The 11058-nt window shown below is 42.4% G+C and overlaps 1 protein-coding gene across 10 annotated transcripts in view; it reads left to right on the forward strand.

Moving 5' to 3' along the window:
- Positions 1-2010: 2010 nt before the first annotated feature.
- The window catches only part of ppip5k1a (diphosphoinositol pentakisphosphate kinase 1a), a 31442-nt gene continuing 22394 nt past the window's right edge, over positions 2011-11058 (forward strand). For 4 of the 10 annotated variants that reach the window (XM_005746671.2, XM_013914257.1, XM_013914256.1 and 1 more), the window contains exons 1-6: positions 2014-2116; positions 6194-6711; positions 7259-7454; positions 7693-7783; positions 7912-7997; positions 8890-9044. In XM_005746671.2, coding sequence (XP_005746728.1) covers positions 6568-6711; positions 7259-7454; positions 7693-7783; positions 7912-7997; positions 8890-9044 — 672 coding nt within the window. In that variant the 5' untranslated portion in view covers positions 2014-2116; positions 6194-6567. Of the gene's footprint in view, positions 2117-6193; positions 6712-7258; positions 7455-7692; positions 7784-7911; positions 7998-8889; positions 9045-11058 lie in introns of all 10 variants that reach the window. The other 6 variants (XM_013914259.1, XM_013914261.1, XM_013914260.1 and 3 more) reach the window with 3 other exon arrangements.

Here is an 11058-nt window from a genome sequence, read left to right on the forward strand (position 1 = left end):
TACCTCTGGTGCAAATTACTGACCTCTGTCATCATTTTAAGTGGGGGAACTTGCACAATCGGTGGCTGACTAAATACTTTTTTGCCCCACTGTATATGGTTTTAGATCATCTTCTGTATGTCCTCCTGTCCTGACTCCTGTTGGGTTTCATGCTTGATGTCTTCATTCAGCAGCCTTATGTGGAATTTCCATGTTCTCCATGAGCCTGGACAATCTGAGCAGTCCAATGCTCAGACTGACTACACAAAGTTGTGAGTGTGAAGGAACAAAGTTTTATTTCAGTACCTCAGAAAGTATAAGGCCAGCTGACGCTAGATCCCATCAGCAGTAAGTGCTGTAGAACAAGACACTGATCTCCACAAGCTATAAGAACCACAGAATATGAAAATTATATTAAATATTAGTACTTTTATTTACAACAAAATCAATTAAAAAAGAGACAAATGTTAAAAAAGCCCCAGTGCATGTAGCTTGCCAACCCAGCCAGACTCATGAGAAAGCAGCCTGTGGCTTCAGTGGTCCTGCTGGATTCAGAAACCAGCTTCCAAGATTACAGAGGAACGGGTATTTGCTAGATACTAAAACCTTGTAAACCTTGCCAATCACAAAGGGTTTTCCAGTTTTCCACTCGTAGATCAAACATGTTTGTCACTTTGTATTATCAGCCCACAACAGGCACCCAAAGGGCCTCTCCTAGAACCCTCTGTTAGGACAGGAACTGAAGAAGATCATTCTTTTTCCCATTCCCGTTTGTGAATTTGAGGCCTGAGGTCGAGGCTTACTGCTCCTAGTTCTCCTCTGTGTTTCTGCCTGTTGACCTGAGACCTGAAGTTTAGGGTGGGACCTTTAGCCAAAACTCACCTTCTTCCTCTTTGCCCTTACCAGCTCTGTGCAGCTCTCTTTCATACTTCTCATTATGGAGGAGTAAAGGGTTTGGATTCCCAGCAGTCCTCTTTCCCATTCCTGCTTTTTGAAAAGCAGAGGTCTGGGGTTGAGGGAGCAGCCTCCTCTAATCTCTGTCCACAAAAGGTACCAGTGGAGTGGGGAAAAGACTGCCAACAAGAGTAGTGACAGGAGCACGTAAGGCTACTCTCCTGCTGGAAGTCTTCTTCTGTGACAAGAGAAAGAGGCTGACCTTTATAGAATAGAATAATCCTTTAATTGTCCCACAAGGGGAACTTTGGGTGTGACAGCAGCAAGAAAGACACATATACAAAGAAACAGGACACAGAACAGAAACACGCACAATTTTTACATATTTACATCAAGGACAATGTTACCAAAAACAGAGTACTGTACTGTTATTAAATTAACTAAAGTTAAATACAGATAAGAGGCAACTCCTGGTTATAGTGTGAATCGGTTGATAAAATAGTGCCAAGTTACAGCGCTGACGTAAACATCTATGTTTGTTGGGAGCAGTTCTGATTGTACAGTCTGACAGCTGCAGGGAGGAAGGACCTGCGGAAACGCTCCTTCATACATCGAGGATGCAGCAGTCTGGCACTGAAGCAGCTCTGCAGTTCAGCAGCATTTATATGCATGGGGTGGGAGACGCTGACCATCAGAGATGTTTTTGAGTCCTTTTAAGTCCCCATCCATGGAGTTTTACCCAGAATCCTCGCTGGTCCAGTAAAAATAACCACTGCTTCAAAAATTAAAAACTATAGTAAATATCACATAATATTTCAATCTTATCAGACAGACAAAACATTTGTCTCCTCCTCTTAAGCTCTGGAAAAAAAACATAAAAAGAGTTCATTAAGGTAAAAAAAAAATTTAAGATAATTGACAAAAGTATTTGCTGGTCTGCCTTCACACACATATGAACCTGAGCGACATCCCCTTCTTAATTCATGGGGTGCAATATGATTTATTGGTATCAACGCTAGAGGACGCTAACGATCCTTTTTTTTCGTTGGGCTGAGTGTCCCTCCCTTGGCACACGTGATTTGTTTTTACGTTACGCCTCCCAGGAAGTTCGCTTTTCTGATTGGCTGATTCACACGCTCATCGGCCTATGTCAACCTGAGAAAAATAAAAAGATTGGTTTCACATGCATACTGTCAAGGGACGGAAGAGAGCCGATGGCAGTGGTAAATCTTCCAGTAACACCGTGAGTTCACACTTTTGTCCTGAAGCCCTGAGAACGGGAACGTGCTTGGCATGTAGCTGGTGTTAGGCCGATAGTTGCCGGGCTGGTTGGACTGTGCTTCAGATGCAGACAGAATGGCCTTGGGGAGACTTGTTTACATTGGCGAGCCAGCTAGCTGAATGCTAACATTAGCTAAATGTCAAAATGAAAAATGAGAAAAGTAACGGCACCTAACGATAATTTCTTCGCCGAGTGAGGCTTTTGTATTCAACCAGCTTTCGCGGTTTGGGGTTTAAATGTGGATATTAATAACGAGTCACGTTTATGTAGCCTACATTTCGGGACAACAAGTCCTTTTGGCATACAATGGTATTTAAAGTCGGACCCTTACATGTCAGGGGTCGTTCATGCGAGCTGTCCGTCAGTTGGCTCTCTCCCGCCTTGGGTGTTATATTCATGTAGTTAAACCCATCAGGCCTTCTTCCAACTCGAACCCGAGCCACTAAAACGTCTTTCTCCATGCTAATAATGCAATCTCTTCACGTAGTTAGTATCACTGTGTTTAGCTGTGTCGGTAAAGCAGGGGCGAGCAGGTTGTTTTTACTGACACACAGAACCAAGAACCGGTTTGGTGGAGCCCACTGTAAATAAGAAAACTATATTCAAACATATTACTTTCATTCAAATTGATTTTCGATATCCTGTGCTGTGCCCTTGTAACGATGATATTACATGAAAAGGGGCGCTGGAAATAGTTTTGTATACATACTTTCTCCACTATTGTGCAAAACTGGTATTTAAATCATTGAGGAACAAAGTAGCAACACTGCAGTGGAAAATTACAGCGTCAAGCAGAACTGCATTAATACAAGTACAGTGTAAAGTAAATGCAGAGCGAGCTATTTGCCAGTATAATCTTGGATCACAGGTCAGCAAAATAATAACTTGAAAATTATTCGAGTGGAGCACAAAGTACAACATATACTCACAAAATACAGTAGAGTAGAACTGTAAGTGTATCTAAGGTGTACTTTAGTACAATACCCGACTAAATGTACTTGTCTCATTAAATATGTCTAATGTGATACTGAAATTCATTTGTTTAGGGCAGAGCAGCAGCTGATGGTGGGTAAATCATCTAATAGCTTGTCTATAAACTGAAAACATGACCTGACAAAGGTCTAGTTTCCCCTGACAACAGACTGGCACGAACGACATCGTGTTTATTATCAGTTATTACAAAGAAAAGCATCAACTTCTCATATTTCGCTAGAAGGGACCAAGAAATATTTTTGCCCTTTTTTTCTTCTCTTCAGAAATTGAACATCAGTATTGTTTGCTGTACTTCAAGTGTCACCTGTTTAAGACATATTGGTTTATTCTTTTTTTTATAGGCTAACTTATTGGTAATACAATCAGTGTTACTAAGCAGCAGTTTATCTCAAAGCTTCCATACATAACCATCTGCTGATGGGGTGCAGGGGGTGAAGATTTGTCAGGAAATTTTTCAATTTATCACGCCCGCTCAAAAAATAAATAAAACCAAGTCAAGAGGAGAACATTTGCTCCCTTTATAGAGAAGAAACGAAGGTTTATATTCTCTTCAGCTGTGCTGCTGTCAGCAACATCAGCATTTGGCAGTAAAAAGTATCTACACACAGTCTTAGGCTTACAGTGTCGTTTAAGTGGTGTGAACCTCCAGTGTCGAGTGCCTTGGCTCCCCATTAAACATTTAAAGAAAGCTGGAAACTGACTGATATGAAAAGAGTTTTATCTAAACAGATTGGGGAGTCTCTAATTTTGGCAAATCCCAAAAATTAGGAAAATGGCAACTATGAAGAAACATAATAATGCTGAATTGAATTCTTTTGTTGGTTGCTTTGTTGAATTTGAGCCAGCTTCCTCCTCCCAGCCGGAGTTGGTGGTGCTAATACTTGCATCAGTATTAGAATTGCTCTGAATAATCTATTAATGACTTCAGTTCATTGCCCCCAAAACAAAAAGCAACAACAGTATTTTTTTTTAATCTTTGTAGATTTAAAAACGAAACGTATTCCCAGGCTTAAAACTTTCCTACATGTTTTTTTTAATATTCGGGGTCTTTACATATCACTGGTTGATTTGGAGTGTTCTTTTTATACAGGACCGTTATAGACAGTCCTGCTTCAGGCCGTAGAAATGGACTAGTTAAGGAAAATTGTCAAATAAATCAGTAATGAAAACTAAAGCTCTGTCACATTTAAAAACCTGTGTAAAATGAGGGGCAGCAGGGTTCAGCTCACAGCAGCTCGTTGTTAAACTGTGGAATTTAAACTAAGACTAAATCACCTCAATAGTCTTATGAAAAAAAAACAAAGGACTTGATGACCTTGGTGTTCTCAGTGGGAACTGCAGCCCTGCTGGTAGCTGGAGTAAGCAGGTGAAAGGAGCAGATTAATGCTCAGGCTCTCACACACTCATCCACTTTGGTATGAAAACAGTTTAATTTAAATAATGAAAGCGTGAGAGTGAATTTCAACAGAAATGCAGTATTCATCAAAACAGGCTCGACAGGTGCTGCAGTCATGCAAAGCTGTCTTTGAAATGTGTATCTGTGAGTACCTCTGTGGGTATCTGTTTGTGGATTATTATCTTAATATTTCATGTGTAAAATGTTCAAACATTGTCCCTATTTTTCAATTAGCTTAATTTTTGTAACAGTACACAGCTCAGTTTATTATTATTATTATTATTATAAAACATTACAAGGACACCCGGAAAATTGTGATTTTGTTTTTTACCGCATGTCCACAAATATATATTTAAAACCAGTACCCAGTATATTTTTCAATATAAGAAATGCTCGGAATACTCAGTTCAAATGCTTCTTTTTTCTTGAATGGGTTCTATGTGATGTCAGTAAGAGCTGATATTCCTTATATGGTCATCTGGGTTCACCCTGCTGTTTTAAAGTTTCCAATTTAAAAAAGAAAAAGCTGTTTTAAAAGGATGGTGCAGGCAGATTAAACAGAGTGTTTAAGATGGTGGCAAACTGAAGGGCATTATTACCATCACATTATGTCCAGTGAAGATCAGTATCCATTAGTATGGATTCCATAGTATGGTATACTATAATATAGTATTCCATGGAATCCATTAGAATGGATTATTGTGAGCATGCAGAACAACTCCAGGGGAGTCCGAGCTGCAAACAAGCTGTCCCTAAAACGATTGAACAACAACAAAATCTCTGTGACGTTCTGCTTGCTGTCGTGTTAATTAATGAAAGCCGTTGCGTAACAGCAGTGAGTTTTCAGGTCACTGGAGGCTTAAAATAAACAACCACACTCTGCAGAGAGAGCTTGGCCTTTTTGTGTGTGTTCCCTGACTTTGAAATCCTCAGGCATTTGTGTAATCGAGTACTGGTTCGTACTCTCATTGGGAGCCTTTGCAGCTTTTGCCTGAGTGACTGTGCCTGCTGCTGAAGTGGTTTGTTGTTCAGCTGTGTCATCTAGTGCGCCAGGGAGTAATGAGGAGTTGTGGTCTGCTGACGTTCCTGTGCCCGTGACCGGCTTATGTTGGGCAGAACAGAGCAGACGGCCAGCACCAGGCTGCAGCGTCACTTTAATGTGTAATCCAGTAATGACGAGGCTAATTCTGCTTAATATCGGGTGAGATTTGGAGCATTAGGCTTGATGTTAATTTTTCTAATAAACACAAAGTTGTTATGGAGCTGAAAGACTAAAATGAAAACATTTAAATCAAACCACTGATGAATATTGGGCCTGTGGGGGAATGAACAAAGGATTTAGTCAGTTTAACATGTCTGGATTCATTTAATAATCTTGTTTCAATGTTGGTTTAAAAAAAAAAAAAAAGAGTTTCTATGTGTTTTTGCGCACTCAGCAAATTGGCTTATTAGAACAACGCTTCCAGGACATGCTGACCACCACGAAAGTGAAATGAAATCATGAGCTAAACATAGTGTGACATTTATAACAGCTAATATTTGTAACCTGGTAACAAACAGACTACAGGCAGTGCAGATGAGCATTGGTCTGCACTGTGAAGCACAATCTCATAAGTGTAGCTTTCATGTTGTGCTCTCATTTGTTGCAGGACTGTCAAGTCTGCGTACAGATGGACGACGGGACCATCATTACACAAGTGGAGCCGTAGCTCGTTGCTGGAGACTCTTGTGAAATACGAGCGAGCTGTTTAACACGTGAGTTTGCTGAATGAAGAATGAAATGCTCGAGTGAAGTCGTCACCACGGAGGACCGGCCTGGACCATAATTTCCTACAGAACCTTTTATGCTGGAGTGCCCTTTGTTCAGTCTCGCCTTGCCGCTCTGCCTTGCCCGCCTTCGTCCACCGTCTCTGCTGCGTCGCCCCGGCAGAGCAGTCCCATCCCTCTCCCCAGGCCTGGCTCCGGCGGCGTGTTGGTGTACGATGGCGCGGCGGGATGCTGAGGGCTGCCGTGGGGGACTGTGATGTCAGAGCCCAACAGCCCGGGCGAGAGCCGGTGTGGCGCTCCCAGATTCTTCGTGGGCTGCGAGGACGATGAGAGCGAGGTCCTGGAAGATAGCATAAGGACAGATATGGAGCTGTATGAGGACGGCGAAGACACAGACTCGGTGGGTGACTCTCCCGTCACAGTTGATTGTCACTGATTAGTCAGCAGCAGGAAGCTCTAAGCTATCATGTTGTAACCATGGCAGCCGTATATCCATGGCTTTTGACCAGTCGATTACTTCAAAATAATCAAGTCATTGATTCATTAGGACTTAGCATGACTTTGGACGTAGTGATACTTGATGCAAATAGAAAATAGAGCTCTCCTTTATGTTAGGTTTTACAGTTTAGTATAATTAGCTAATTTCTTTAGCAGATGCATACATGTAAAGAGATGAGAAGTTTCTAAAAGCCACCATAGTTTGTATTTAGCTTCGATTAAATACATGTAGCTATGCATGAATTAGTGAGGTGGCCAGATGCTGACAGAGGATAGAAAGTAAAGTAAATTTTAGAACTTAATGAAGGTCACAGAGTTGGTGATATTAAAAATATATATAATTTAGTCTTTTTACAGATGCACTTTTAGAGAATTTATTTGCTGTTGATTTCAGTTAATGTACGTAGAGCCGAAAGTTTAACCGCCGTGCTCTCCTCTTCCTCGTTCAGCCCCCAGAGCGACAGATTGTTGTGGGGATCTGTTGCATGATGAAGAAGTCAAAGTCCAAGCCGATGACCCAGATCTTGGAGAGGCTTTGCAGGTTCGAGTACATCACTGTGGTCATCTTCCCAGAGGACGTAATCCTCAACGAGCCCGTGGACAAATGGCCTCTTTGTGACTGCCTCATCTCCTTCCACTCCAAGGGTACAGTGCCCTCCCCAACTGAAACACACATGCAAAAACACAACAGACTCGTTGTGCTTCTTGCTTCCCTGCTTCGTCACATATTGATGATGTTTGTGTGACGTAGCACACATTCTGCTGTGTTTATCATCTTATAAAGTTCCCAAGCATTCGCACACTGAGCTGAGTGGCTGTCTTATAGTGAAGATTATGGTTTAAGAGTCTGTTTCAGGTTTCTCTGCATGTTTGTGTAAAACAGGATTTCCGCTGGATAAGGCCGTGAGCTATGCCAAACTAAGAAATCCTCTGCTCATCAATGACCTGAATATGCAGTATTACATACAGGACAGGTGCGCTCTTTTACTGAAACTATCTACTTCCATCATTTGAGCTAAATACACGTGAAGAGAATCAGGATATGTGAAAATAAACAGCCAGTGCTTGTTCCTCTTTTTGTTTCTTCATTTGATTTTGACAGGAGAGAGGTGTATCGCATCCTGCAGGAGGAAGGGATTGATCTACCACGCTATGCTGTGCTGAACCGTGACCCCGATAAACCAGATGGTCAGTCTCCTGCTGATAACAAGTCACTACATATATGCACTGAGAACATTTGTGACGATGCAAAGAGTACATGTTTCAGTTAAAGGGCCTCTTTCAGGTCCCGTCAGGTCTCTGCTGGACCTTATTCCCCGCATTTGTTACAGAATTTTAGATGCTGCATATCTACTGTATATAGTTTCTTGACCTCTACTTGTTTAGAGGTCAAGAAATGAATGAGTTAAGGTCATATGGCTATTTGTTTTGTTGTTGTTCTTTCTGGGCAAGTATTAAGGAAAGGCTTTTAGAAGCAAGCTTAAGCATCATTTGCTCCTAAAAAGTAACTCCACAGGCTGTGGGAGTTCACCAAGGGAGTCGGGGCAGGTCTCACTTGTTGTTACAAAGTTACAGTCTGTTTCATGGTTGCCAATAACAGCGTTTCATACGTGATAAAAATGTTGCCACCATTAATTCTAAAACTTTAAAAAGCTCAGAAAAACAGCCCAAGCTCCCGTTGTCCATGCAGCATCCTTGAGTCTGTTATGTAAGGCTGTACTTGTGTTTTTCTTAGCTGAAGGATAAATATAGCATCAAATTTGAAGCAGTCACAAGTGTCCCATACTTAAGTGCTGTGGTATGTTGGCTCTGTCATCCAATTCCCGTTTAAACACAGTGACACAAACTCTCCTGACTGATGAACGGTCAGATGTCTTAAGTGTCCTTATCCTTGACACTAATGACTGTTTTTTTTTTTTTAAATGAGTGATGAGTATCACGTGGTCGAAAGGGTAGAGCTGCTTCACAGGGCGCTAGAGTAAACACGGCAAGGTAGAACGTCATGTGTGTAATATTGGGTGGTAATGAAAAGAGGCTGCGTGCTAAACAGATGCATTTGATCTGTGTGTGTCTGTCTCAGAGTGCAACCTCGTAGAAGGAGAGGATCATGTGGAGGTGAACGGAGAAATCTTCCAGAAGCCTTTTGTTGAGAAGCCCGTGTGTGCCGAGGACCACAACGTCTACATCTATTACCCCACATCGGCTGGTGGTGGAAGCCAGCGGCTCTTCAGAAAGGTCTCTGATTTGGCCCTTGTGGCTTTTTTTCTTTATAAATAAGCGTTCCATGCAATGTGGTTAAAGTATGGAAAGAAAGAACAAAAACGTTTTGTTGTTGCCAGAAGAATTAAAAAAAAAAACCAGTGTCAGAAATGGACCAATCAGAGAACACGAAACAGAGAGTGCATTTTATTGGCTCATGTATTGTGCAGTGTACAGTGCAGCAGCAAAGTATTCAATTTGTTTTTCACCTCAAAATGTTAGAAACAATAACCTGTAATGACAAATATTCACAGTCTGTTCAAGTACAGCCTCAGATCTCTTTTAGTCTGCTGTTACAAGCTCAGCGCGTTTTCGGGCAGTTTCTCCCATTCTTCTTTGCAGAACTTCTCAGACTCCATCAGGTTGGATGTGGAGTGCTGGTGCACTTTCATAGATGTTCAGTCGGGCATTCATAGAGTGGTCCTGGAGCCACTCCTTTGTTATTTTGGCCATGTGTTCAGGGTCGGTGTCTTGTTGGCAGATCAACCGTTGCCTGAGTCTGAGCCAGAACCACCACCATCACTGCACAGTTATTTATGTGCACGTAGCAGCCTGGGTTGGTTCCATTCACAGCCCTTCCCCTAAACAGCACCCCAACTCATGACACACTCTTGGTATAAGTGAAGCCCAGCCTACACAGGCTGTTTTCTCTGCTTCCCCTCTGCTGGAGGTGCATGTTAGAAAACTGTTTAAATATGCAAACGGCCTTAGCCCAGCCGGGCTCCGCGGGGCGTGAGAAAGGCGGGGATCGGCTTCGACACTCGCAAACAGCTTCTGCCATTTCCTGCTTGCAGGAGGTGAGGTCAGCCCCCCCTGAGTATGTTTGACACCCATCCAGAAGAAGCAGAAGGGATGGAGATGTTTCCCTAAGATTTTCAACCCTCAAACAGCTGGACTGGGCCAGTGAGCGACGTCTTAGGGGAGCTGTAGCTCATGGTGGGAGTGAAGTACCTCTTGCTGAAAGGCTGAGGTTCTTCTCTTAATGATATATAGCAGGGGTCCCCAACTCCAGGCCTCGAGGGCCGGTGTCCTGCAGGTTTTAGATGTGTCCTTGATCCAACACAGCTGATTCAAATGGCTAAACGACCTCCTCAACATGTCTTGAAGTTCTCCAGAGGCCTGGTAATGAACTACTCATTTGATTCAGGTGTGTTGACCCAGGGTGAGATCTAAAACCTGCGGGACACCAGCCCTCGAGGCCTGGAGTTGGACACCCCTGCTATACAGGGTTCATACGGGTGCTTTAAATCCTTGAATTGTAATATTGTCTTTTCAAGGTTTGAAAAGTGCTTGAATTTCAGATGTGGTGCTTAAAAGTGCTTGAAACTGTATTTCATTCACCACAAATAACTATCTGACTGAATAGTTTTCATATCAGACAGAGAGAAATAAGATGAGTCGCAAAGTCTAAAAGCAAAATTTCTCCGCCTGGGCTGCCGAGCGCCTCTGCAGATCAGTCTGTTTCAATGTGTGACCCCACCCCTCCCCGCACAGCCTGTCCACAGATTCATGGTGATGTAGCTGCTCCTTTAGCTGTTTGCTGTCTTTGCTTTGTTTGGTGTTTGTAGACATGGTTTATATGAGATTTTATCTGAGATTCAGAGGTTTCTGTGACACTACTTGTGTCAGCACTTTCTGACCTCGTGTTATAACAGATTGAACATGATCTCCTCCCTTTTGCCCCCATTTTTGGGGGCGTGGGTGCTTAACTAGTTAAAAAACAAACATCTGTCTCCTATTTTTTTGTGTCACACAGGAAAGAAGCCTCGATATCTGATGAGAAGACTTCTTAATTTGGCCTTGCTGTGTATTATTGTGGTGCTTGGTGCAGATTTGTTCACATTTTCAAATCTTAATTTTTAAGAGAAATGTGTTTGAGTTTGTACACTAGCGAGTGCATATCAGAATCAGAATCGTGTTTATTGGCCAAGTATATGTGCAGACACATACAGGGAATTTGGTTCCGGTAGATGGAGGCTCTCAAGCACAG

The sequence above is a fragment of the Pundamilia nyererei genome, unplaced genomic scaffold (assembly GCF_000239375.1).
Source record: "Pundamilia nyererei isolate P.nyererei 1_Seehausen unplaced genomic scaffold, PunNye1.0 scaffold00181, whole genome shotgun sequence".
Classification (NCBI taxonomy): Eukaryota; Metazoa; Chordata; class Actinopteri; order Cichliformes; family Cichlidae; genus Pundamilia; species Pundamilia nyererei.